At 48.7% G+C, this 26,058-nt stretch overlaps 4 protein-coding genes across 8 annotated transcripts in view; 2 read left to right on the top strand and 2 right to left on the bottom strand.

Moving 5' to 3' along the window:
- Positions 1-461: 461 nt before the first annotated feature.
- EEF2KMT (eukaryotic elongation factor 2 lysine methyltransferase) lies at positions 462-7,341 on the top strand (the record flags this gene model as incomplete). 3 transcript variants are annotated; one of them, XM_083872704.1, is made up of 8 exons in its annotated part: positions 462-489; positions 2,118-2,186; positions 2,726-2,806; positions 2,998-3,099; positions 4,003-4,136; positions 5,290-5,597; positions 6,427-6,576; positions 7,241-7,341. In XM_083872704.1, the coding sequence occupies 8 exons, from the start codon at positions 484-486 to the stop codon at positions 7,339-7,341; spliced, it is 951 nt and encodes a 316-aa protein (XP_083728830.1). The 3 variants fall into 3 exon arrangements, with proteins under 3 accessions (XP_083728830.1, XP_083728829.1, XP_083728831.1); XM_083872705.1 differs by lacking the exon at positions 462-489 and adding an exon at positions 1,956-2,039; XM_083872703.1 differs by lacking the exons at positions 462-489; positions 2,118-2,186 and adding an exon at positions 1,932-2,039.
- A 534-nt stretch (positions 7,342-7,875) lies between these two features.
- ALG1 (ALG1 chitobiosyldiphosphodolichol beta-mannosyltransferase) lies at positions 7,876-16,112 on the bottom strand. The gene is made up of 13 exons (XM_083872702.1): positions 15,878-16,112; positions 15,720-15,797; positions 14,688-14,791; positions 14,101-14,249; positions 13,529-13,618; positions 13,055-13,165; positions 12,159-12,274; positions 11,289-11,327; positions 10,669-10,728; positions 10,153-10,263; positions 9,145-9,259; positions 8,342-8,417; positions 7,876-8,019 (listed from the first exon to the last, which is right to left on the bottom strand). The coding sequence occupies exons 1-13, from the start codon at positions 16,104-16,106 to the stop codon at positions 7,885-7,887; spliced, it is 1,413 nt and encodes a 470-aa protein (XP_083728828.1). The 5' UTR covers positions 16,107-16,112; the 3' UTR covers positions 7,876-7,884.
- Positions 16,113-18,665: 2,553 nt separating this feature from the next.
- Positions 18,666-26,050, top strand: NAGPA (N-acetylglucosamine-1-phosphodiester alpha-N-acetylglucosaminidase; the record flags this gene model as incomplete). Its single annotated transcript, XM_083872796.1, has 10 exons — positions 18,666-18,841; positions 19,041-19,520; positions 20,327-20,466; positions 20,998-21,106; positions 21,459-21,587; positions 22,328-22,533; positions 23,229-23,276; positions 23,987-24,118; positions 24,247-24,307; positions 24,817-26,050. 10 exons carry the CDS (start codon positions 18,666-18,668, stop codon positions 25,061-25,063), a joined length of 1,728 nt encoding a protein of 575 aa, XP_083728922.1. The 3' UTR covers positions 25,064-26,050.
- SEC14L5 (SEC14 like lipid binding 5) overlaps positions 25,941-26,058 on the bottom strand; it is a 35,187-nt gene continuing 35,069 nt past the window's right edge. For all 3 annotated transcript variants that reach the window (XM_083872697.1, XM_083872698.1, XM_083872699.1), the window contains one exon: positions 25,941-26,024. The gene's annotated coding sequence lies outside the window, so the exon portion shown is untranslated. The remainder of the gene's footprint in view (positions 26,025-26,058) is intronic.

Genomic DNA, 26,058 nt, shown 5'->3' with positions numbered 1-26,058 from the left:
AGTTTGTTTGCAACAGGACACAGGGAATGGATCCCACTGCCAGAGGGCCGGGCTGGATGGGAGATTGGGCAGGAATTGTTCCCTGGGAGGGTGGGCAGGCCCTGGCACAGGGTGCCCAGAGCAGCTGTGGCTGCCCCTGGATCCCTGGAAGTGTCCAAGGCCAGGCTGGATGGGGCTTGGAGCAGCCTGGGATAGTTAAATGCCATCCCCCCCCATGGCAGGGGAGGGATGGGATGGTCCATTTCACGGTCCCTGTTATAAATATTATAAAATTGGCTTTTTGCAAATATTAAAATGAATGCCGTATGCATAATGTTGGAATAACTTTGCTGTATGAATATTGGTTTTATTAATATATATCTTAGGCCACAGCATAATAATAAAATGGAGAGTAATGTTAAAATGCATTTATTCATGTAACTAACTCAAAGAATAGTAAAGGTAATTAAGTGATTTTTCACCTCTGTGGATTATCCCGTCCGGATGAAGGTAACAGTGACAGAAACCAGAGCCCCAAAGGAAGAATTTATTGCCTCTGTTATCAAGGACTGTAAGAACAACAGGATGGAACCACGAGGAGAAATAAAATGTATTGATTTAATCTACAGGATGTCAGGAAGACAAGTCAAAGGTTAAAATCAAGACAAAGAACATCTAAACTCAAAACTCAGCATAATGGTCTGTGAATATGCAACAGGCTAATTCAATAAAAAAAGGATTTAAAAGGTGTTTTCAAAATAGTAACTGTGCTCTTGGTCGGTTTTTGATTTGTTGTTTTTTTTATCCTTTGCTTTATTTCTGTCTCCTGTTGTCTTTTTATTAAACTTTTACATTTTACCAAGGAAGTGATGCTCGTTTTTCACAATCCCACTGATTCCATTACTCCAATATTCTATGTTTCCAATGATTCCACGATTCTATAACTACAGTTACTTCCATTATCCCAATAATTCATTGATCCAGTGATTCCGTGTTTCCCAGTTCTGGTGTCCCCCTGACCCCGGTGTCTGTCCCCCTGATCCCTGTAGTGGTGTGGGTTTGGTTTTATCAGTTTTATGTCGGTATTTGTTCCTTGTATTAAGTTCATTTTTATAAGCTGTAATGGTTTGCTCCATGTCACCCACGTTCCACCCTCATTGGTTTCATCCCAACCCCAGTTATGTGTCAGTCAGAAGTTTTCCAGCCCCTGGGCCTTGTCTGTCACTTTGGGGTCTCTCCCAAAAGTCTGGAAAGTTCCAGTGAGGACCCCAAGTGATTGGACAAGACTTCAGCTATCTCCCCACCCGAGTTATTGATTTGTTACACTGTGTGTCATTTATCCAGAGAGCCCTTTGGCCCCTGATTTGTCCCCAGTTAAACCCATCCCTGAGTTCCTCCCCCCATAAAAGGTGTTGCATTGGGAGGTTCAAAGAGATTCTTTCCCCCCACTGCTCCTGCTGAGGGGTGTCTGCTGGGGCAGATCCCCTGATGAATAAATCCAGCAGTTAACCCAGAACAGCCTCCTCTTTTCTCCTGCTGTCATTGCTTCACTCCTTGGGGCAAGACAAGAACTCACAGGGGTGGGTGAGGTTCATCCTGGTACCAAACCCTTTTACTGTGGAGGTGTCAGGGCTGGCCCAGGCAGAGACAGACACCTCAACAGATCCCGGCGTTCCCCTGATCCCGGTGTTTGTTTTCCCTCTCTCGCTGTCCCCCTGATCCCGGTGTTTTCCCTTTCCCGGTGTTTGTTTCCCCGCCGTTCCCGGTCCCAGTCCTGGGGCTCAGCGGGGCAGTGGCGCCCCCTGCCGGCCGGCCGGGCGGTGTCCCGGAGGTCGCGGGTTCGATTCCCGCTCCGGCTCTCCGCGCTCCTCCCCCGGCCGGGCGGTGCCGCTCCTCCCTCTGGGCGGCTTCTGCTCCGGTGCTCGCTCCAGGCGAGGCCGGGGACCGGGGCCTGCCGGGCTGTGCTGTGCGGGGCCATGGCCGAGCCTCTCCCGGGGCCGGCGCTGCTCTTCCAGCGCCGGTTCCTGGCGGCGCGGCCGCTCCGCTCGCTGCCCTGGCCGGTACTGGGGGAGGCGGGCAGGGGAGGGAGGGATGGAGGCGGCACCGCAGCGTTATTTTATTCATTTATCCTCTTTCAGGAACTCGAGCAAAGCCTGAGCACCGCGCCGGACTCTGCGTTGCTGCTGCTGGGGGATATTCTGGGCAAGGTGAGGGACAGCTCGGAGCCACCAGCGGGCGAGTCCCAAAACCCCCAGAATTGTCCCCAAATAGAGACCGGTGACCTGGTATGGTGGTGTTTCCTTAGGCCCCGCAGAATTGCAGATTTCCCTCTGTGCCTGGTGTTTATTTGGGTGTTCTGAGATTAAAAGTGAGACTCCTGGATAACAGGGAATGGTGGTGCCCAAACTGCCCCTGCAGAGGGAGATCACAAATCAAGCAGTAAACCAAAACAGAAAGAAGGAAAAGAGCAAAAGAAGGACGAGAGTAAATTGGATTATTTCCATTCCGTTTTCATCTTTATTGAAAAGTGAGATTTTTTTGTTGCCACAAAAAGTAAGAAATCTGTAAACTCACAAACCTGTCAGAAATAATCCCATTTCAGTTTCTGGCTTAGCATCCCTTGTACAGAATAAATTCCAATGGATTTCATGGCACCCAGAGCCAATTAATGATCCTTCTCTGGTCCTTAGTGCCTTTCCTGAGCCCTGCCCTGTGTAATTGGTTTTCCTGGCTGTTCTCATTGCAGACAATTCTTCACCCTCTGTGTGTGAAATATCCCCTTTCAGCCAAGTACAGGAGGTGCTTCCTCACTGAGCTCATCAAAAAGGTACCTCTTGTTTTTCAACTTATTTGTCACTTCTTTTTCTCTTCTTTTTTTTTTTTTTCCCCTTAAAAATACCTCATGTAATAACCAACTACAGGATTGAGTGTAAATACTCTGTATTAAATGGGGCTTAGAGTGCAATTGTTTTCTGTTTGATGACAGTGTGATGCTCAGAGCTGTTCTGTTCTCCACAGCTTGAATCCACAGCAGCTGAACCCCTGGATGAACTCTACGAGGCACTGGCAGCTGTTCTAAAAGAAGAAGAATCTCCTCACTGTTACAAAAACTACATACTGGTAAAACCTGACGCTGCACTGTTCTAAACCACATTTACCCACCCAAACTAGGCGATAATTTGCTTTATAAACACCCACCCTGAAGCACCTGGAGTGCTCCCTGCCTTTTTAAGGTTCTGTTATGTAGTATTTTCTGTGGAGGGCAGGGAGAGGGAACTCTGCAGAGCTGAGATGTTCTAGAGACACGGGGGTTTATTATTCCAAGGGTGGTGGGTAAAGAGGGTTTTGCCTTCAGCCACCAGCCTGGGCTGGAGCAAAGCCCTAAAGAGAGAATGGGGGGAGAGAGAGAGAGAGAAGAGAACTCAGGGGTAAAAACAGGGTAGGAGCAGGGGAAAAACATGGGGAGAAAACAGGAGCAAGTGAGAGGGGAAGAGAGGGGCGAAGCAAGAGAGAGCAAGCGAAGAGAGGAGAGTAGGGGGAAAAAGGGGAGAGGCAGGAGAGTAAGAGAGTGATCACCTTGTTACAACACATTATATTTCTTTTTATGTTGAATATTCTAATTTACAGTGACCAACCCGTGCAAGATACAAAACCTACAGACTTTGCATGCAGCTTATAAGAACTACTATATTACCATGTCATTTTATATTCTAAACTCTATAGACTCCTTTCTTATGTACTTGTTCCCTGATGCCTTTGCAGGGTGGAAAGGCAACATTTCTGAGTCTTTTGTTGTCCTGTCTTTCAACCCATCTTCAGCTAATATTTTCCTGCCTGCCATGCTCACATCTCAAAACTGGCTTTCATTTCTATTTCACTCACAGGTTTTACATCTCCAGTATTTCTTACCATACAATCATATCCATAAGTCCTTCCTGTCCCGTCTTTCCCAACACTGTTGTTGATTGTAAACTCTAATTCTGTGGCCTGTGCTGATCCGTGTTTGCCTCCCCTGCCCTGCAGCCCACGGGGGACACTGTGAGCCTGGGGGAGAGCACGGCGCTGATCTCAGAGGGCACCACGGGGCTGGTGACGTGGGAGGCAGCTCTGGCCCTGGCCCAGTGGGCTCTGCACAACCCCAGCGTGTTCAGGGACAGGTAAGGCAGGGCTAGGGCAGTGAGCAGAGAGTTGTTCATTCCTGGGGGGTCACTGAATGGTTTGCCTGGGAAGGGATGTCATTCCATGGGCAGGGACACCTTCCACTATCCCAGGTGGCTCCAAACCCCGTCCAGCCTGGCCTTGGACACTTCCAGGGATTCAGGGGCAGCCACAGCTTCTCTGGGCATCTCCCCACCCTCCCAGGGGACAATTCTTGCGCAATATTCCCTCTGACAATAAGAAGCCATTCCCTGTGTCCTGTCCCTCCATCCCTTGTCCCCAGTCCCTCTCCAGCTCTCCTGGAGCCCCTTTAGGCCCTGGCAGGGGCTCTGAGCTCTCCCTGGAGCTTCTCCTCTCCAGGTGAGCACCCCCAGCTCTCCCAGCCTGGCTCCAGTCCTCTGATTCTGTGAGCTACACAACTATAATTACAGAAATATTTAATAACAGACTATACACCCAAAATAACCGAAATTACACCCTTTTGCTGCTGAATGATTGCTGCTCTTGTCTGTTCTGCCAAACTTTAACCCAGGAGAGGAGCTGTCAGGACACAATTTAGGATCAAACTCTTGCACTGTGCAGTGTGAGCTGCTCTGTGAGGTCAGCTCTTCAGTTCTCAGTAATTTAACTAAAGACCTTCACTCCATGATGGGATTCACCAAGGATTATCTGTGTTAGATGATTAATGTGCAGCTCTGATCACATCATTTCGACTTTATTTAGAATCAGTCAAAACAAACAAAGACTTTTGAGGAAAGATAATTTAATAATAATTAAGCTCACAGGGCAAGGAGCTGTGCTGCTCAGTGTCTGTTTCTCTCCACTGACTAAAAACTGGAGATCCAGCTCAGGTGGAAACAATGTGCTGCAGATGGCCAAAGCCAGGTGGAAATGTCTCTCATCCCTGTGGTGGGAATGCTTTGTGCCTTACAGAAATCAGCATTTCAGCTAATTAATTTTATGCTGACAATTCCACCCTTAGTTATTCCCAACTCTCCAGTTGCTTGGGACGAAGGTTAGATTGTGGATGGTTCACTCAAAAATTACTGTAATTACCTGGAACTGATTTTACCTTTAATTGTATTTAGAATGTTTTGATTTCCAGCTCAGTGCAGAATATCCTAATAGCACCTTTTACTCTATTCCCCTCAGGACAATCCTGGAATTAGGGAGTGGGGTTGGTTTCACTGGAATTGCCATCTGCAAGAGCTGCCAACCCAGGACATTCATCTTTAGTGACTGCCACCCCCGTGTCCTCAGCCAGCTGGGAGAAAACATCCGCCTGAACGGCCTCACCCCGGAGCCTGACGGGACCTGGAGCTCCCAAACACAGTCCCAAGGGCAGGAGGGGGAAGGAGAGAAGTGCCAAAACACAAAAGTGATCGTTGCTGAGCTGGACTGGAGCTCAGTGACAGAAAAACAACTTCTGGGGCTCGGAGCTGATGTTGTCATTGCAGCAGGTATTTCACCCACTCACGGGGAGCAGGGATGGGCAGGGCTCAGCAACCCCAGCAGCCTCCTGAGGAATAACAGAGGAACAAAAACAGCTACAGACTTTCCTTGGACTCCTCTGTGTATAAAATCAGAGGGAGTTCTATAAAAAATCCAGTCATGGATAATACTGACAGTGAGACAATAGTGGTGATACCTAATGAGAGCAGAATGTCTCAGCTCTGGTCTCACCCCTGATTTGGAGCTTTGCAGGGAAAAACCTGAGAATCCAGGTGCAAAAATGGCTTTGCCATCCAAGGGCTCACAGGCTGCAGGGAATGGGAATTCTATAAGATGAAGGCAAGAACTGAGGGGCACTGACATCTCTCTATTTGCTGTTGCTCACTGCAGCAGGAGGAACTGCAGTGGTACAAACACCTGGACACCTCTGGGTGGGAAACAGCCCCCTCTGAGCATCACATTCCCTCCCCTTGGTGTTCACTGAGCTCTCCCCCCCATTCTGCTCTCCAGGGGATGACTCCAGATGAAAACTTCTCTAAGTCCTTGGCATCAGCCTGTAAACCACTCATTTCTAACAAGGCAGGTTTGTTTTGCCAAGGGCAGTGGGAACAGAGCAGCAACACTCAGTGGTTCTGCTGCCTCCCTTAGGATGGGCTTAAATAAAATATCTGACAATCCATTTACAAAAAGGAGCACTGATTTTTAGTGATGAGGGCATAGCCCATAAAATATCAATATTCTCCTGCACTGTGAAGATTGTATTTTTGCTTTACAGTTTTTTGCTCAATTCTCAATAAATATTGTATGTTTCTTTTTTTTGCTTTTTTTTTTTTGTAGATGTGGTGTATGATCCTGAGATAATTTCAGCCCTCGTTGGGATGCTGCAGAAACTCTCCACCTCCAGAGCAGACAGGAAAGCTCCTGAGGTGTTCATTGCTTCCACAATCCGAAATCCAGACACGTATCAGCTGTTCCAAGCTGAGCTGGGTGGGTGCCTGTTGTTCAAGTTTTACCTTTTTGCCTCTTTCCCCATTATTTGTTCTGTGGTAGAGAAGAGCTGGAGCCCTGTCCAAGAGCAGGATCTTATCCCAGAGCTGGATTTAAGAGCAGTGGATTGTTTTGCACATGGATTTCATCAGGAGGGTGGAACTCCCCTGGCTATCACAGCTCACATCTGTGAGGGATCATTTGTAACTCTGGTGCCAATAGGAAAGTAAAAAAAAAGGTTTAAGCTTGAAGGAGGGAGCCATCAGTGCTGCAGTGTCACAGTGATAACACCTGAGATGGAGCCTAAACCCTTTATCTTATCTGTTCTTTGAGGGTTAAAACCCCCAACTGGAGATTAAATAAAATAGAGATTTGGGGATTTTTCTTCATATACACTTCTAAAGCTTATCTTTGGCAGTCTCTTTGCTGTTCAGCTGGTGTTCACCAGCTGGACCTGATAATCCTTTGTGGGTTCCTTCAAATCAGGATATTCTATGAAATTTTGGTTAATTCACAAAGTGACACTGAGTGTTCAGCAGAGGCATTAATGGGATTTTTTTAGAAACACGCCAAGCATTTGCCTGTTGATCACAGAACCTGTCACACAACTTTTGCTCTTCATTTGATTAGGCATAAATATGATTCCCAGTGTTTCTCTTCACAGATAAATCCGGGATCAGGTGGCAGACCATTCCAGCCCAGAGCAGCTGTGATTTTCTCTATGATGTGCAGCCAAATGTGACCATTCTACAGCTCTTTCTATAGGCTTGGCACACAGAACTGCAATTTTGAGACCAACAGGAGCTGTCTCAGCCTTGTTATAAGATTATCCTGAATTCTGGAAACAAGAGGTTCTGAGGATAGAACTGTGGACAAGTGGACACAAATCCTTCCTTCCTGTCATTCCCAGCAGGGATCCAAGGCTGCTGCTGCCCCTGGGAAGTGACTGAACCTCAAGCAACAGAAACCAAAAAAGCCCAAATCACACTTCATTGAGATTCTGTAAAGGACAACAGAACTCCAGAGGGGTTTTTTTTCCAAAGTGTGTTGTGATTTGTAAGCACTGGGGGCAACCTGCAGGATCACAGGATGGGGATCTCACACAGACAAGGGAGCAAAACAATAACAGGGTTTGATACTAAAACCAGCTGTAATTGTCCACTCTGGCCTTTTCTCTCTGCAGTTTGGGTTAGCTTAACCCCCAATAAAACGGTGTAACAGCTGTCAGTGCAGACAATATAAAATGTTTATTCCCTGTTTCCCAAATCTCTGCAGCTGCAGGAAGATGTTTGACACCTCCTTTCCCAGTCATTCCTTGTTCCCCAGCAGGGGAAGGACAGTGTGGTCCCAGCTCTGCTCCCAGCGCTGCTGCCGGCACCTTCGCAGGTTCTCTCGGAAGCTCTGGAGTTTCCCTTCTGAGGCAGAGAAATCCAAGAGAAGCATCTGGAATTTAAATTTAAAAATGTAATCTGGAACTGTCACATTCCATTTCAGGCTCATAACAGCCTTCTCAGTGTTAACTCTCAAACTACAGCTGCAGTTCTGGTGTCTGGCCCCACAAAGAGAGAACAAGGACAATGTTTGAAATGTTTTTGCCCACATCAGGTTCACATTTAAACAGAAGTGAGGCAAACAGTGCTCAGCAGGCCAGGCAGGACCTTGTGAGAATGGAAAACACACAATGCTCAGATGTGAAAATGCTGCTCACACAGTGGCACCTCTGGGGTTATTTCTGAGGGGAAAAGAAATCAGTCAGAGCCTTTACCTTCAGTTGTTCTGCCAGTTCCTTCGAGTCCCTGAATATCAGACCGTTCTCGTTGTGTTTTACCAGTTCATGTAAACTGTGGAAAAAAGTCACAGAAGGAAAAAAAAATGAGGCAAAAAGCAGCAGTGAGACATTTCCAGTGTTGCATAGTGAAATCCAAAGGGACCAAACCAGGATATCTGTGTCATTATGGCCCCAGATGTCAGAACTCCACACTGACATAATGGAATTGAACAGTTTTGAACAGTTTTAAACAGTTAAAGACTTTCTTCTGCTTTCTATGTCAGACTAAATCTACCACAGCTGTACCAAAGGGCCTTCATTCTGTCTTTGTGCCACTCATCTGGACATCCATTAAAAACCAGGGCAATGATCTACTTTAAAACTAGATTTTTATTTTTCCACCAGGAAAATCTGTCCATGATCCATCATGAAATCTTCCCAGAGAATTTATCTTCTTTTATAAAGCTGCTGTTTTCTCAAAGGACCATAAATTCCAACATTCAGCCTTTCACTGAACAGGTGTGTCTATGCAGAAGAAAGCTTTTTTTAAATTTAAATATATGGAAACAATGGAATACAGGGATTTTTTTAAGGCAAGTGCTTGCAATAAATGCTCCTAATTTTGTGGAAACCAATATTAACTTTTAAACTTAAAACAACCTTGATTTCTACCTTACCAAATTTTAAAAATGGCATAATACAGGAATCTCACTGAATTCCTGCAGTAGCTGATGAACTTTGGCTTTGTAAAAATATTGTTTTATGTGATTCCCTTGAGCTGTAACAGAATAAACTCTTACCATTCAAAATGTATTGCACACACAGGTAAACAGCAGCCAAACATATCCACCACCTTCATGGGCAAATCCAAACCGCTGGAGGATTTATGGAGACACACCCCCAGGTCTGCTGAGCCTGAAAAAACAACACAACACAGTCTGAACTCTCTGAAAACAGCTCCTCTGTCCCCCAAACATTTATTTCTCTGCTGCTTTGGATGGTGCAAGTGAAACTTTCATCTACCCAGACACAATTTCAAGCAATCAGGGAAAAAAAAAATAAAGCACAAGGTGTTTTGGGACTCAAAATAGTTATGTTTGAGAAAAGTACTAAGTGAGTGTATGCTAAATTAAAAGGGATTTTGAAGTTTTGTGTATCTTAAAACAGCCTTTCTGCCTCTTAATCTGCTAAAAATGAGTAAGTGAAGGAAAATCCCATCACAATCCAATCAGGATACACTGCGTAGCTCACTAGTGACCTCTCCCAGTTGAAATCAGCTCAAACAGAGGAATTACAGTGTGATTTTACAGAAATTATATTCATTATTTGAAAAGGACCAAATAAATAGTGTTTTACAGCCACATAAACTGTCAGGCTCTAACCCTGCAGAATGAAGATCACACTGAACAGGTATTTTATAACTCTACTATTCCCACTTTATGCTGTTGCAATGAAGATGCTGAGGGAATAACATTCCAACGACATGTTAATTTAGAATTTCAGCTACTTTTGGTTGCTCAACCCACAACTTTTTAATTTCATTTACTGGAGTGAGCCTGAAAGTGAAGCACAGGCACAGCTGGAAGAAACAAAGAATGCAAAGAACAAGCTGAAACAGCAACACAGCTACTTCTTGGGAAAAGAGGGAAAAGCCAGCCAGGGGAATTCATCAGCTTTGCTGGAATGAGTTAAATCCATGAATATCCTGTCACTAACCAGAAACATTCCTGACTGTGCAGTCTGCATCAGCCCCTGCAACTGTGCACATCCCACAAATCCTCCAAGCTTTTCCATCACCCACTATTTACCAAGCAGAAGAGGGTAATCCTCAGCTTCCAGCCATGGTGTACAGATCTGGATGTGCCTAAAGTGCAGTTTTTGGATCAGCCCGTTGTAGTAATCTTTTAGAGGTCCTTTACCTGTTTAAAACAGAAAAGAATGTTTTGTCAAGGTGACTGAGAACAGTTTGGTCTGTGAAATATGAGCTCCTGTTGGATCAGGTGCACAAACAGGATACAACACTTGTGGTGCCCTAAAAAGACATGAAAAGTCTAAGTTCCCTTGGGAGCAATGTGCACCTGGACTTCTCTTACTCAATATTTCATTGAGTTGTTTTGCATGCAGAGCTGGAGCAGACAGGGAGGCTCTTTAAAGATGTGCAATAACAATAACTATAAATCAGCTATAAATCACTGTCCTTATAACAGACACAAAGGCAACAGTCCCTCCTCTCTCCCACCAGCAACAGAAGAGTCAGCACAGAACAAAAGTGACAACTAAAACTCCTGTTAGCACTGAAAGAATTGCAGCACAAACATCCTTACCTGTTATCACACACACCAAAGCTGGAAGCTTGGCTCCCTCCTCAATAAACCTCTCATAATCTGGAGAAGATAAAACACTGGTCAGAGCTGACAAATCTCAGGGTGAAAAGTGGTGACAGTGGATTAATTATTGAGCTTCCCACTACAAGCAATTTCCTTTCAAGCATGTGTTACTAACCCAGCAGTAAATTCAGCTGTGTTAACATTTAAAGACTTCTAGAGAAATAAATCAGGCTGTTTATGCACAAAGCATTTCTTCAACTGCTCCCCAAACAATTCAATAGATCAATTTAGAACTGCAGCTGTGAAGTCTACAAGATAAAACAATGTATTCCCTCCCTTCTCATTAGCAGATACCTGTGGAGAGTAGGTGTAATAGCTCAGAAAATAAAACTGCACTTTAGGAGCCAGTTAGAGATTTAATTCTCCCTCTGACAACTCCTCTAATTGAATTCAGATGTTGCACTGCTGTATTTCAATTACTAATCTGAAATTAGTGCTAATTAATCAAATACAAGTGCATTTTCACCTGAATATAGAAGCATTGCTCTTTAGCAAAACTCTTTTTAAGTGTCCAGAAGAACTCTTTGAGAAAGGGAGATCAATTCCTTCATACCAACCTTCTAAAGCTCTTAAAAGGACTGAGAAGTCTTCATCCTCTGAAAGAGAAAACTTTATTAGTGACACTCATATTTCTACCATTTTTAATTTTTGTCTTTAAATAACAGTTGAGATTTTCCTCACCTTCACCTAGACAATTTAAATACAGACCATGTACTCAGAGGTTTTAAGTACATAGTCTGTACTTAAAGATGACTATTTACTAAAATGTGCCATTAAAAATCCCCTAGGTTATTTTCATAAATAAAAGTGCATAACCATGCAGAGTGTTTATTTATTTCCCTTGTTGGCAACATGACAGACAAACCAGCTAGAAATACTGTACATCTTTGAAGCTGTCAAGTTAAAATTTTCTAGTTTCTAAAACTGAGAATTAAGTGTAAAAACTGTCCTGATTATTCACAGATAAAGACAATCCTGCCCGTGGCCACTGGCAATGGATTTGTTTCTTTCCAGTCTCTGTTCCCTTCCTCATACAGAGGGGAAAATGTACATAATTATGTAATAAACATAATCAGAAATGATGGAATCACAAATTGGTCTGGGTTGGATGGGACCTTAAAGCTCAGTTAGTGGAGAGAAACAGACACACCCTCAGGTGCCATAAGAAGTAAATATTTGAGTGTTTTAATCTGTTTCACACCACCATGCAAGACCTTTTTAATCACTCCTAAAGCTGAGCTCTATAATTAAAATATAACTTCTAAAAAACATTCATTTGTAGCATTATGTGAGTTACACAACATGTAGTCGCATCGCGCACACCTCGTCTTCAAATTCTCCCAGGAAAACACAGGACAAAGTGAAGTTAAGGTGTGAGAAAGCACAAACAGCCCTATTTTATCTGAGAAATAAAACTGATTCCCAACCTGTCCAGCTGGTGCTGCTGATGAGAAGGGCTGGGCGGCCCCTGGGCTTCACCACATTCCCATTTTTCCCATCTCTCTCCGTGAAGGCTGATGTGTCAGCACTGGGACTGCCAGCTCTGCACTATGGAAACACAACTTCCTGAGAATGAGCTACACAACAGCAGGGAACACTCTGCTTTACTGGCACCAATTTCCACACTTTTGGCTTCAGATTTGCTGCTCGACTTGTCTAGAAACAGAATTGTTATGTTACAAAAATACCAGGACAAGGCAGGCCATTTTCCCCTATAGGCACAATTCCATTTTCCAACCAAATGTTTTCCTTCACAAGTTGAGCAGAGTCAGCCCCTCTTTCCACAATCTGTCTCACACTTGGAGGACAACAGCACATTTATTCCACTGAACTCAGAACTTGCATGTTCTGAGCTGGGCATTTCCCAAAAAATCCTCACCATGCATTGTGGATTTCACTTATTTTCCAAGCCTTGGTTTAGTGAAGTGAATTCCCTGGTACATCTGCTACACCTGCACAGCCAGAGGGGAGTGTGAACACTTGGACCAAGATCCTGAAGAGTCTCTCACAGTAATTAAGGAAGGGATGCTATTAAGGAAGCATTTAACCACTGCTGTGTGGGTCAGACAACTGCAGAGTTCCACCCCAGACACTCATCACAGATTATTTCACTGCTTATCCCAAAATCTTTAAAAACAAAACACTTCTACTGCTTTTGTCACCACACAGCTCAATCATTTCACTCCTTCTGGCCTCTCCTAATGACAATTAAGGCAACTCATTGCCTGCTGGGGGTCAGAAGATCCCACACAAATATTCCTGGTAACTTAAGTGCCACAAGTCCAAATTCCTTGTTAAGGACTGCAGGGGCAGCTGCACATACCGTGGTTTGAAAGGCTCGTAGTCCTTGGCAAGTTTCATGAACAACTTGTGTTGGAGGTCTAATGGTGTTTCCTTAAAATAAGATGCTGGTTTGTCATACAAAGTTACAGCCCTGGGAGAAAAATAAATGTGTAGCTTAAATAAGATACAGATGTAACAGCATGGTACAGTGGGAAGCTGCAACAATGTCATCAGAAAGGAATTAACTAAATCAATACAGAAAAGTAATTAGTTGGTTTTTTTTGTGGTTGGTTTGTTTTTTTTTTTTTTTTTTTTTTGACTCTTACAACTTCCTGTATTCCTGAAGTTTGCTAGGACACACCAAGGTGGACACAAATAACAAAGAACCCCATTCTTGTGTTCTTATTCTAAGGGTGAAATGCACCTGTAAAAACTGCAGACATCACTGTCCTGATTTTCAAACTCACTCCATAAAACCCCTGAGCAACTCAATTGTCTGAGGCACAGGACTTACTTAATCCTGAAGTTCGCCCAGAGATCTTTTTTCATGGCATCAGTGACACACAGGTTATAGTCAGACAAGCGCCCAAAAAGCTTTTCATACCTGACAAAAAATGAAATGTCAGTCAGAAACCACAGGCAGGCAATTGCAGAAACTCTCCCCAGTGCCCAGGCTTGATGAAAGCCAAACAGAACCCAAAGAAACCAAACTGCCCCTAGAACAGAAAATTGATTGCCAATTTTTGATGGACTCCTATTCTCCAAAGCCTTTAACTACATATAACCAATTATACTCAGCAAGGAGCTGTTCAAAGAAGAGAAGGAGTGTAAAGCAGCATTAGAGAATAAAAAGCCCAGGACATATAATGAAATTCCAGTAACATTTGCATATGTACATAAAAGCAACCTGCCTACTCCTGCAACTCCCCTCCCACGTGTCCAACAAAGCACCTGCAGAACACAAACCAGTTTTACACAGCAGAGCCCAGAAACCCCTCCCTGTGCCAATTATCCTCTCCCCAGTGGCTCCATTCTGGATTCCACCAAGGCGTGATATTTGTAAAGAGCAGAAATGAGTGTACAAACCACTCTGCAATCAGGACCAGTGGGTGGCTCCTCCCGTGGCTCAGGCTCAGGATGGTGTAGCCGTAGTTGTGCCAATCCACGATGAGTTTGCTGCCCCACCACAGCCCTGCCAGCCAGGCAACAGCTATACTGGGCAAGCCTGGGGGGTTCTGCTCAAAAACAAAACCAAAATAGCATTAAAAAATGTGACCGAGTGACAAACGCAAAGCAGCTGCCGGAAAGAAAAAGTCAAATTGGAATTGCATCGCCTCAAAGGAGCTTCATGAACAGAAAATGTTTGTATTCACTTACAAACACTGGCAGGTACTTCAAATTTAACCCTTGGATCAGGATCAAAACTCCCTCCAATAAACACACCAACATTTCCAGTAAGATTTATTCTTTAGTACTACCCAAGGCAATGAGGTTTGAAAAACAAACTGTCTTGTTAACAGACAAATCAAAGTTTAGAGCCAAAAAAATACCTGGATACAGGTTTACACCACTAATGAGGCCAGTGCAGCTCTGAAATGATTAGAATAATGTCTGAGCTGGCTAAAAAACACTCTATTTGTTTTTACTGAAATTAGTCCCAATACAAAACATACCTGAAGAAGAATATAGGAAGGCTGATCTATCCTCAGTAACGTGTACAGTAACTGCACTGACTGCACGAGCACCTTGAGGACATACTGGAAAAGCTTTGGACCCACTGCAAAGTGACAGAAAAAAACAGGTAAGAATATTAGAGCTCTTCCCCACAAAAAAAAGTGAACATCAGGACCAGCCAGCTGTGCAGAGGGATTTGGAAAGGCTGGGCCACTCCAAGGCAGACACTGAGGGGCTGGAGCGTGTCGTGGGAAGGGAACAGAGCTGGGGAAGGGGCTGGAGCACCAGGAGAGGCTGAGGGAGCTGGAAAGGGGCTCAGCCTGGAGAAAAGGAGGCTCAGGGGGGACCTTGTGGCTCTGCACAACTCCCTGACAGGAGGGGACAGCCAGGGGGGGTCGGGCTCTGCTCCTGAACGAGGGAGAAGATGAGAGGAAATGGCCTCAAGTTGTACCAGGAGCAGTTTAAGCTGGATACTGTGAACATTTCTTTATGGAAATGGTGCTCAGACACTGGCACAGCTGCCCAGGGCAGTGGTGGTGTCACCTGAAGGCATTTATAACTGGATGTGGCACTTGGGGACATGGCTCAGCGCTGGGGGAATGGTTGAACTCAATGTTCTTTGAGGGCTTTTTCAACCTTTGTGATTTTATTCTACGATTGCTATAAAGCCATGCGAGTTCTCATTCTATATTTTGTACAGAAAGAAATCCTACACTCATTGAACGATTTGAGTTGGAAAGGGCCTTAAAGCTCATCCCCTTCCACCATCCCAGGTTGCTCCAAGCCCTGTCCAGCCTGGCCTTGGACACTTCCAGGGATCCAGGGGCAGCCACAGCTGCTCTGGGCAACAGGGGAGGGAAGAAGAGGCAGAATTTCATTCTGAACGTGACCAGCACCAATATACGAGCAGGTGCTTAAATTCCAGAAGCTCCTGTTTAACAGATTAAGGGAGACAAGAGTGTGGAGCTGTGTGTGCACACGCTGCGGGCTCTTTATCGCCTCACGTACCCCCAGCCCGGCCTCTCACGCACCTCGCAGCCCGCACAGCTCCGCCACGGGCACCAGCCGGATGTTTTTGCTGTTCAGCACGTCCGGGTGTGGTCTTGTTTCTGCGAGAGGACAGGCAGATCAGCGCTGAGGCCGCCCCGCCCGGCCCGGCCCGGCCCTGCCCCGGCCGCCCCTCACTCACGGAGATAACCCAGCAGAGCGACCCTCCGCCCGTGCCGCGCCAGCGCCAACGCGTGGTACTGCATCCGCGGGCTGCGGCCCAAATCCCCCAGCACGGCCACGCACACCCGGCCCTCGCCGCCCTCCCATCGCCGCCGCCGCCGCCAGAGCAGCAGAAAGAGGAGAAACACCACAGCGCCCGTCACCGCCGGCCATGGAACCAGCCACGGCCATGGCCATGGCGCCGCCATATTGGAGAACCGGAAAGGCGGGAAAGGCGCGCTGAGAGCGCCCCCTGGCGGCGCGGAGGCCCCGCGCTCTGAGGGGAGCCCGGGCGGGCGGCGGGACGGGGATAATTACCCGTGGAATGGTTAATTAATTATAGCGATAGGGAGGGGTTAGTTGATTAATTAGTTATAGCGGTACTGGGTACTCATCGGTAGTGTGGGGTTTTGTGGTAAATTTTAGAGAATCTCGAAGTCAGGGGTGATTTTAGTGAAGTGCCATTACCCCCAATGCGTGTGCTTTACTTTGGTTTGAATTCGGCTAAATCCTGCCTAGATCTTGTCTGGATTTGAGTTTCCAACTAGGAAAATTTCACAATTCTCTCGGCAGACCCCTGTGGTCCCCCATCTGAATGCCACCCTGCTATTCCAGATGTGTTTCTTCACCTCCTATGGCAAAGCCAGATTTTAGAGTATCTCAAAGTCAGGGGTGATTTTAGTGGAGCACCATTACCGTAAATGTGTGTGCTTTACTTTGGTTTGAATTCAGCTAAACTCGGATTAGATCTTCTCTGGATTTGAGTGTCCAACCACAATTCCACGATTCTCTCGGCAGACCCCTGTGGTCCCCCATCCGAATGCCATCCTGCTATTCCAGATGTGTTTCTTCACCTCCTATGACAAAGCCAGATTTTAGAGAATCTCGAAGTCAGGTGTGTTTTTAGTGAAGCCTCATTACCATCCAATGTGTGTGCTTTACTTTGGTTTGAATTCAGCTAAATTCGGACTAGATCTCTGGATTTGAGTTTCCAAGCAGGAAAATTTCACAATTCTCTCTGCAGACCCCTGTGGTCCCCCATCCGAATGCCATCCTGCTATTCCAGATGTGTTTCTTTGCCTCCTATGACAAAGCCAGATTTTAGAGTATCTCAAAGTCAGGGGTGATTTTAGTGGAGCACCATTACCGTAAATGTGTGTGCTTTACTTTGGTTTGAATTCAGCTAAACTCGGATTAGATCTTCTCTGGATTTGAGTGTCCAACCACAATTCCACAATTCTCTCTGCAGACCCCTGTGGTCCCCCATCTGAATGCCATCCTGCTATTCCAGATGTGTTTCTTCACCTCCTATGGCAAAGCCAGATTTTAGAGTATCTTGAAGTCAGGTGTGTTTTTAGTGAAGCCTCATTACCATCCAATGTGTGTGCTTTACTTTGGTTTGGATTCAGCTAAATTTGGACTAGAGCTTCTCTGGATTTGAGTTTCCAAGCAGGAAAATTTCACAATACTCTCTGCAGACCCCTGTGGTCCCCCATCCAAATGCCATCCTGCTATTCCAGATGTGTTTCTTCACCTCCTATGACAAATCCAGATGTCAGATGTTGCATTTCCAATGTAACTCCCCACATTGCCAAACAAGCAGGTGGTAACAATGAAACCATTGTTCCCTTTTAAAAACACATAATTAATTACCAGCGTGGGCAGACTGGTTCCACAGCAAAACAAAGCCTGGAATGTTTGCTTAAAGGCTCTGCTCAGAATTTTTTTAGCGACAAAGAGTAGAATCACAGAATTTTCTGAGTGGGAAGGGACCCACAGGGATCATCCAGTACTTAAAATTACAAGTGTGTCGGCCTTATGGACGCAGTGACTTTTAGTTTATGAAGGTATAGGTGCAATAAAAGTCCTTTTGACCTGTGTAATCTTCAGAGCACTTAGCTGGAGAAAGATAAATAAAGTGCAGTCATCACTTCTGGCTGAGGCTGTGAAAACAGGGATGCACTTGAGAGAAATGCATTTTCAGAGACTACTGATCTCTGCCTGTAATTTTTTTTCATATGTATTGAATAGCAGTTCTGTTTTACAAAAGACTTTTCCTGTCTCTTCTTCCTGACCCTTTCAGAAAGTTTGGAAATGCTGTTTGCATTTACCCTAGAAATAATCTATTTAAGCCCCATCCCCAGTCCTCCTGCCCTCCATCGACTGCTGTGAGTGCAATAAACACAGACAGAGCAGCCAAAATCCCCCTCACAAATGGGACTTCACTCATCTCAGAACTCTCCAATTCAAATGTTTCAAGCAAATCCCATGACAACCTGCTGCTACCCTGGTTACCCTTATTATTGCCACTTGATATATGTACTTCAAACTTTTTAAAACACCCTTTCTTTTTTTATTTTTTTATTTTGCACTGAAAAAATAACACGAATATCCCAGTAATATGTATTTGCACCAATCACATCTGCATTGTGAGGTACAGGCTAGCAGTGCTTACAAACACAATGTGACTCCATTGGGCTGTATCCAGACCCCTATCCCTGTTCCCTGCCCATGCCAATACCCCTATCCCTGTTCCCTGCCCGTGTCCAGACCCCTATCCGTGTTCCCTGCCCATGCCAATACCCCTATCCCTGTTCCCTGCCCATGCCAATACCGCTATCCCGGTTCTCGGCCGTGCCAACACCCCTATCCCGGTTCCCTGCCCATGCCAATACCCCTATCCCTGTTCCCGTGTCCCCGCAGGAGCCGCCCCGTCCCCGCCCGCCGCCAGGGGGCGCTGTGGCCGCCCGCGCCGGGCGCCCGCCAAGATGGCGGCGTGTGGGGCGGCGGGCACTGCGGGCCGGGGGCCGGGCAGGGGTCCCGGCAGGGCGGGTATCGGAGCGGGCCCGGCCCCAGGACGGGGATCGGGGCGAGCAGGGATCGGAACGGTGCTGGCGGCCGCGCTGGCGGTGCTCGGCTCGCTGCAGGTGGCCCGCGGCGGCGGGTGAGTGTCTGTCCCGGCTGTGCCCGGCCCGGGGGGCTCCGGGTGCCCTGAGGCGGGGCCGGTGGAGCGGGACGGGACGAGACGGGACGGCCGCCCTTGAACCGCACCGGGGGCGCGGGACCAGCGGGCCTGGGCTGTCAGCGAGGCTCTCATCACCCTGTTTTTGCGGCTTTGGGGCAACCGGGTGTTGTCTTTGCAGGCCCGGCGAGCCCCCGCTGCAGCCGTACCCGCCCGGGCAGCACGGCCCCCGGCACGGGCACAGGCACGTCCGGGACTGCCAGCCCCTCAAGTACGGAAACCTCACTCACGAAGCCTGGCCCGCCGACAACAGCACGGCCGGCCCGGTGGCTGTCACCAGGACGTTTGTTTCGTACATCCCTCCGGAGGGCAGCGACCGCAAGGTGATTTATGGTCATTTCACCTTCGTGAGGGACCCCCTCAGGACTTTCTCCGTGCTGGAGCCCGGCGGTGCTGGCGGCTGCCTGGCTCGACGCAGAGCCCCCGTGGAGGAGACCGCAAAGCTCAGGAAGTGTCTGGTGGCTCAGAACGGCGGGTATTTTGACATGAACACTGGAGAGTGCCTTGGGAATGTTGTGAGCGATGGGAAGCTGGTGAGAGACTCTGGAGGCCTCCAGAACGCTCAGTTTGGTATCCGGAAAGATGGCACCATGGTGTTCGGGTAAGAGCTGGGGGGTGTTTGGAGAATGCTCTCTAGCCTGAAGACTTTGAGGCATCACTGGGCAGGGAGTTTATCCCAGCACTGCCTCCTTGGCCTCCCCAGTGAGAGTAAAAGCTCACTTGGAATGCTGAAGCTGGGGATGTTCTGGCTGTATTTCGTGGAGCTATCTCTGCCCATTTGCTCTGTCCTAGGATGAGAAGCTCAGTAAGTTATCACCTCCAGCTGCTTGTGTTCCAGTGTCTCATCTCTCTGACTCAGGAGAGAGCAGTGTTCCTGGGGAAGCACCCTGTGGTGACACACAACAGCCAAACATGCAGGTGGCAGCTGAACAGAGCTTTTGCTGTCTGCAGGAGCAGGGGAACCTCCTTCCCAGATGAAACAGCAGGTAGCACCCAGTGCAGCTGTGGGCAGGCTGGATGCTGTAGCTCCAAATGCTCTCCAAAGCTGTTTGGTGTCACATTTTTGGAGAATAGGAGCTGACAGGCAGCAAGATGTTACACAGCTGCTTCCACAGATCCCTGAGTGGATTTGGATTTGGCAGTGATTCTGTCCTTGTGTTCCGCCAGATGCTTTCTGCCCTTGTTTGAGGCCCAGTGGCCTGGGACCACCATTAGCTGTGGGTTTGCACAGAAGAGCAGAGAACAGGCTGCTCTGGCTGCTAAAGTGATGTTTCACACTGCTTGGCCCCTGGTTTTGGGTGTAGCTGTCCTTCATCCCTCCTTGTTCTGCCCTCCTCCCTGCTCCAGGAGCCTGCTGGCAGCAGGAGAGACACTGTGTCTGTTAACTCTCCTGCCCTCTGTTCCCAGTTACCTGTCTGAGGAGGATGTCCTGGATCAATCAAACCCTTTTGTGCAGCTTGTCAGCGGGGTGGTTTGGCTGCTGAGGAATGGAGAGGTGTACATCAACCAGAGCCGGGCGGCCGAGTGTGGGGACACTCAAACCACAGGTAAATACTGTGGGCCTTCAGCCTGCCCGTGGGTTTTCCTTCCCCTGGGGCTCTTGGGAGAAGGGGCACTTCACAAATCCAGCTTTCATGGACTCATGGAATAGTTTGGAGTTGAAGGACCTTAAAGACCATCTTATTCCACACCCCTGCTGTGAGCAGGGACACTTTACATTATTCCAGGTTGCTTCAAGCCCCATCCAGCCTGGCCTTGGACACTTCCAGAGATCCAGGGGCAGCCACAGCTGCTCTGGGCACCCTGTGCCAGGGCCTCCCCACCCTCGCAGCCATGAATTCCTGTTCTGTCTAACCTGTCCAGAAAAACTCAAAGCAGGTTTACATAGTTTAAAGCCAAGGGATTGTGAATCCTGTGCCAGACAAAACCTTAATCAAGAGCACTTCTGTAGGGCTTGGATGGACAAGAGGAGCCTGAGCTGTGCTCTCACTGTGCCTCAGTTCAGACGAGGCCCCTGCTGGGACAGACAGATGTGTCTCAACGGACATTCTGAGTGTGAATTGTTCCCTGTCCTACAGGAACCTTTGACAAGTTCATCAACGTGATCTCGGCCAGGACCGCGGTGGGACACGACCAGCACGGCCGCCTGGTCCTGGTTCACGTGGATGGGCAGACAGAATCCAGAGGGTAAGCCTTGGTTAAAGTCCTGAATTCCTGGGGGGACAGACAGAATCCAGAGGGTAAGCCTTGGTTAAAGTCCTGAATTCCTGGGGGGACAGACAGAATCCAGAGGGTAAGCCTTGGATGAAGTCCTGTATTCCTGGGGGGACAGACAGAATCCAGAGGGTAAGCCTTGGTTAAAGTCCTGTATTCCTGGGGCTGGAGGGACACTGCAGCTCTCAGGGACATGTTTTAAGGCAGAGACTTGCAGAGCTGGAAGAGGCTCACACAGGGTGCCTGGGATGGGAGAGCTTCCCAACAAGCTCCTGATCTAACAGCTTCACTGAAAGCAAATCAATAACCAACCTCTGCTTTGCAGGGTGAACCTGTGGGAAATGGCAGGATTCCTGAAGGAGCAGGGAGTCATCAACGCCATCAACCTGGATGGTGGAGGCTCAGCCACGCTGGTCCTGAACGGGACCCTGGCCAGCTACCCCTCTGAGCACTGGTAGGTGCTGCTGCCCCACGCCCTGCCCTGCCTGGGAGGGCACAGCAAAGGCAGGTGAGAGAGAGCAGCTCTAGAATTTGTAGAGATTGAGTGACTCCGTGCTTTTTTTCCCCACTTAGTCATCCAGGATTAAAGCTGAGCTGGTTCCAGACAGGCAGCAAAGCTGTGGCTGATGTGGGAATCGGATAAGGCAGCAGCTCTTAGTCTGGGAGATTCAGAGCTGAACTTCCATGGGAATTAGCAGAGATCTGTCAGCAGCTCATTATTATGGAGGAGAAACACTGACTGGGAGACCCTGCCCTGCCTCATTGGAGGGAATCTAAAGAATATTTTGTTTTAAATTCAACTTTTTATTCAGTTCTGACTGTAAACATGGAGGGATTTAACATTCAGTTGCCATAACTACAGTGATATATAATGTATATCAAAGCAAGTAACATTCAAGAAAATGTGTGCTGGGTGCCAAAATGACGGAAGCAGGGACTGCTTTAAGGGAGTCTGTTGCTTCTGTAATTCCATGTTGAAGTGATGCCTATCAGATGGGATTTATAACTCAGTTAATACATTGAGTCCAATGTAGTTTTAGTTTATATTTCCCCAGTATTAATGTTCATATTATTCATATATTATTCATATATTAATGTTCATATTCATCCCCAGCATGGATCAGGGGGAAACCTCTGGGTTATCTAACGGGGTTTGGGCTGTCTCAGCTCACGCTGTCCCTGTGCTGTCCCCAGCTCTGACAGCATGTGGCGCTGTCCCCGGAGCATCTCCACGGTGCTGTGTGTGCACGAGCCGGGCTGCGACCCCCCCGACTGCAGCGGCCACGGGCTCTGCGTGTCCGGGCGCTGCCGCTGCCACGGCGCCTTCTGGGCCGGCCCCGCCTGCGACACCCTGGACTGCGGCCCCGCCAACTGCAGCCTGCACGGCGTCTGCAGCGCCGGTGAATATCCCCGGGGAATATCCCTCCTGGTGGGTGGGGCTGCTTCCCCTCTCCTGCAGCCTCTGCTGGTCAGAACTCCTTCAAGAGCCGGCGGAGGGGCTGGGCCGCGGCTCGGGGCTGGAAACTTCAACAACTTCAACCTCTGTGCTGCAGTTTCCCTTTCTGCCCCAGAGTTGTGCTCTGAGTTTTCTGTGAGGCTGCTGATGGGGCATGGCTGTGTGTTATGCTGTTATACTGCTGCTTCTGTCCCCTCCCCTCACTGTTCCTTCTTTACTTCCCTCTCCTACTTCATAATTGTTACGAGTGTGCAGTTGCTACACTTCCATGAATGTGAAGCTAGGAATTGCTGGAATGTCTGCCCTCATCTTTTGCCCCTCCATGCCCAATCCTGTTACTGTTTTCCTGTCCTGGAAAGCTCAGCTCTCATTCAGGTGTTTCCCAGGGCAGTGGCTGGGCAGATTTGGTGGGTGCAGGAATTGCCAGTAGTGACCCAGAGCTGGTCCCAGGGGATGCCACCAGCAGGGATTCTGCTGCATTGGGCAGGGGGGCTGTGTGAACCCACCTTTGTGTGAGCTCAGGATTCCTTTTCTGGGGTTCACTGGCACTGGGGGGGTCAGAGGCTCCTGATTTCAAGCCCTCACTGCCTGGAGGTGTTTCTGTGTGGTCACTAATGCCTGTTCTGTGTCTTTGCACAGCTGGCTGCCTCTGTGACGCCGGCTGGACTGGCAGCAACTGCACTGAAGGTAAATGCTGACTGCTCTTCACTGCTCTTCACAGCCAGGGACAGGGGAGTGGGAGCTGCCTGCCCGAGGGGGAGCAGGGGAGGGAAAAGCCACCCTGTGGGCTGGGCTGCTCTTTTCTGGCACTGTGAGTTTAATTGCAGCTGGAGCATCTACAGCTGCCTTGGTGTGAGACACTCAAGGTCTTGCTCCTTGTTCAGGGCACACACTCGGCTTATTGCTGAGCATCTGTCCATCCCAGCCTCCCTGTATCTGAGTGAATGAGTTAATTACAGTGGGGTGTGAACTTCCTGGGGGCCTGATTCTGTCAGTGATGCTCTGTTCCAGCCTGGGGACACTCAGCCAGTCCCATCCCAGAGATGTTGCCCAGAGCAGCTGTGGCTGCCCCTGGATCCCTGGGAGTGTCCAAGGCCAGGCTGGATGGGGCTTGGAGCACCCTGGGATGGTGGAAGGTGTCCCTGCCCATGACAGAGGGTTGGAGCCAGATGAGCTTTAAAGTCTCCTCCAACTCAAACCATTCCATGACTCTGGAATCATCTGGAATCAAACTTCCCTCTGAGGCACACCAGAGAGCAGCCCTGAGCTCCCAGCATGGTGCTCCCAGTCTGCTGCAGGCTCAGCTGAGCTGAGGGAGCTGCAGCCACAGCCTGGGTGGTCTCTCAGAGCAGGTGGAGCTTTGGCAATGACCAATCCCTTTGTGATCCCATCCCCAGAGTGTCCCCTGGGCTGGTTTGGGCCCAACTGCCGGAGCCGCTGTGAGTGTGAACACTCGTGTCCCTGCGACCCCGAGACAGGGAGCTGCAACATCACCCACCACAGGGCACTGCAGGAGCACCTACACAGAGGTACCCACTGCAGGCAGCAGCTTTAGTGCATAGTGGGGCTTGCTTAGTCACCAGCTCTGCTTAACCTTGCTCTTTTTTAGTGGGATTTTATACCCTGCCTTCACCTTTCTTTCCTCTCGGTTTTCCAGCTGGACAGTGTTTGGCCTCCCAGAAAAAGGAAAAGAGCAAAGACAGATTCTGTCTGTCAGAGTAAGTGTGTGGTGCTCACTGTGCATCTCAGAGCCTGCCACAGCATGGGGGGTGTTCAGCCTGGAGAAAAGGAGGCTCAGGGGGGACCTTGTGGCTCTGCACAACTCCCTGACAGGAGGGGACAGCCAGGGGGGTCGGGCTCTGCTCCCAGGGAACAGGGACAGGATGAAACAGCCTCAAGTTGTGCCAGGGGAGGTTTAATTTGGATATTGGGGAAATTCCTTCACAGAAAGGGTGGTCAGGCAGTGGCACAGGGTGCCCAGGGAGGTGGCAGAGTCCCCATCCCTGGAGGAATTTAGGAGCTGTGTGGATATGGCAGTGGGGACATGGGTCAGTGGTGGCACTGGCAGTGCAGGGTTAATGGGCTGGATAATCTTGGAGGGCTTTTCCAACCTAAAGCATTCCCTGGCTCTCTCCTGCCTGAGAGCAGCCCCACAGAGAAGGGAAGACAATCCTCTGCACCCTGGTGCCCCAGGTGAGCCATTGGTGATGTGATTTGTGTCCCACAGAGGCTCGTGGCTGTCCCTGAGCTCTGCCCTGGCCCTGCTGCTGGTGCTGAGCGCCCTGGGGAACGTGGGGCTGGTGCTGCAGGGCCGGCGGCGGCACCGCGACTATCGCTACATCCCCCTGAGGGACATCAACGGGGACTCCCCACACTGCCCCACCTCGGCTGCCTGGGACCATGAGGATGTGCAGGAGCCTGAGGACACTCAGGAGCCCCAGGACACTCAGGACCCAAAACAACAGCTGCTTTAGTCACGGATGGGATGAGGTATTTCACCCTGCATCGCCCCTCAGCACCGACTGGGACTGGGGCTGTTCCTGCTGGGAGCCTCAAACTGCTGCCTGAGGAACCTCAGCCCTGCTGAGGCTGTGCTTTCCTTTCCTCTGCTGCCCCAGCACCCAGGGCTGCAGGACATCTCCTGGGTGAGGGAATTCCACAGCTGCAGCAGGAAAGGAGTTGTGTTGGTTCCTTCCAAAACTTGAGGGAAACAGGTGAGGGATGCAAGTTACAGGCACCTCAGAAAGGTCCCTGCTCACCTGAGCAGTACTTTTTAAGATTCAAATTAAACTGCCTCTAGTACGAAGCTGGGCTTCAGGGTATTACAGTCAATGTCTGCCCTTCTTTGCTAAGCTCAGATTTTAATCAGAAAAGTGACAAAAAGTTTGTTCCAAAATGTTGAAGCAGGTGCAGCACCCAGTGCCAGCAGAGCCCTCCTCTCCAGGCCCCAGTGATGGCTCAGGGGGACACACAGGGTTGTGACAGGGCTGGAGTGTTTTCTGACCAATCCTCAGCCCCAGGGGGTGATGAGGGCTGTGTTTTGGGGCAGCTCCTGCAGCACAGCACCACAAAAAGCCCTGTCAGGTCCTTGGTTCCATTTGTGCATCTCTCCAGCTCCAGGAGCCCGAGGCTCTGTGGGCTGAGGGAGCTGCAGTGACACAGCCTGGGGCTGTCCCCTGGGGAAGGGCACAGACAGGGACAGCCTGGAATGACACAGCTGACACTCCTCAGAGGGACCAGCCCCATCCCCAGCACAGCCAGGAGCATCCTGAGCACCTCCTCTGCAAACCTGCAACAGATCCTTGCACAGTTACATTGAAGTGTTTGAGTTTCCTTCCCCGTGAGGGAAACCCAGCCTTGGACGAGCCCCTTGGATGCTGCAGAGGGGTGAGAGCCTCTCTGAGCCCCACACATCTTTATGCACTCCCTTTTTACCTCTCCAAGTAAAGGATGTGTAATTCCTGTGCAC

This window comes from Zosterops lateralis, assembly GCF_965231275.1.
Source record: "Zosterops lateralis genome assembly, chromosome: 15".
In the NCBI taxonomy this organism is placed as follows: domain Eukaryota; kingdom Metazoa; phylum Chordata; class Aves; order Passeriformes; family Zosteropidae; genus Zosterops; species Zosterops lateralis.
Note: the sequence above shows the minus strand (reverse complement) of the source record. Positions and strands in the feature narration are given on the sequence as shown.

What these genes read in the sequence shown, in the direction of transcription:
- ALG1 (XM_083872702.1), bottom strand. Translation starts at nt 16,106, where the DNA reads ATGGCGGCGCCATGGCCATGGCCGTGGCTGGTTCCATGGCCGGCGGTG. An exon ending in TACGAGCCTTTCAAACCACG is followed by an intron (nt 12,275 to 13,054) that starts GTATGTGCAGCT and finishes TCCATAGTGCAG; the next exon opens with AGCTGGCAGTCCCAGTGCTG. An exon ending in GGATTACCCTCTTCTGCTTG is followed by an intron (nt 9,260 to 10,152) that starts GTAAATAGTGGG and finishes TTGTTTTTTCAG; the next exon opens with GCTCAGCAGACCTGGGGGTG.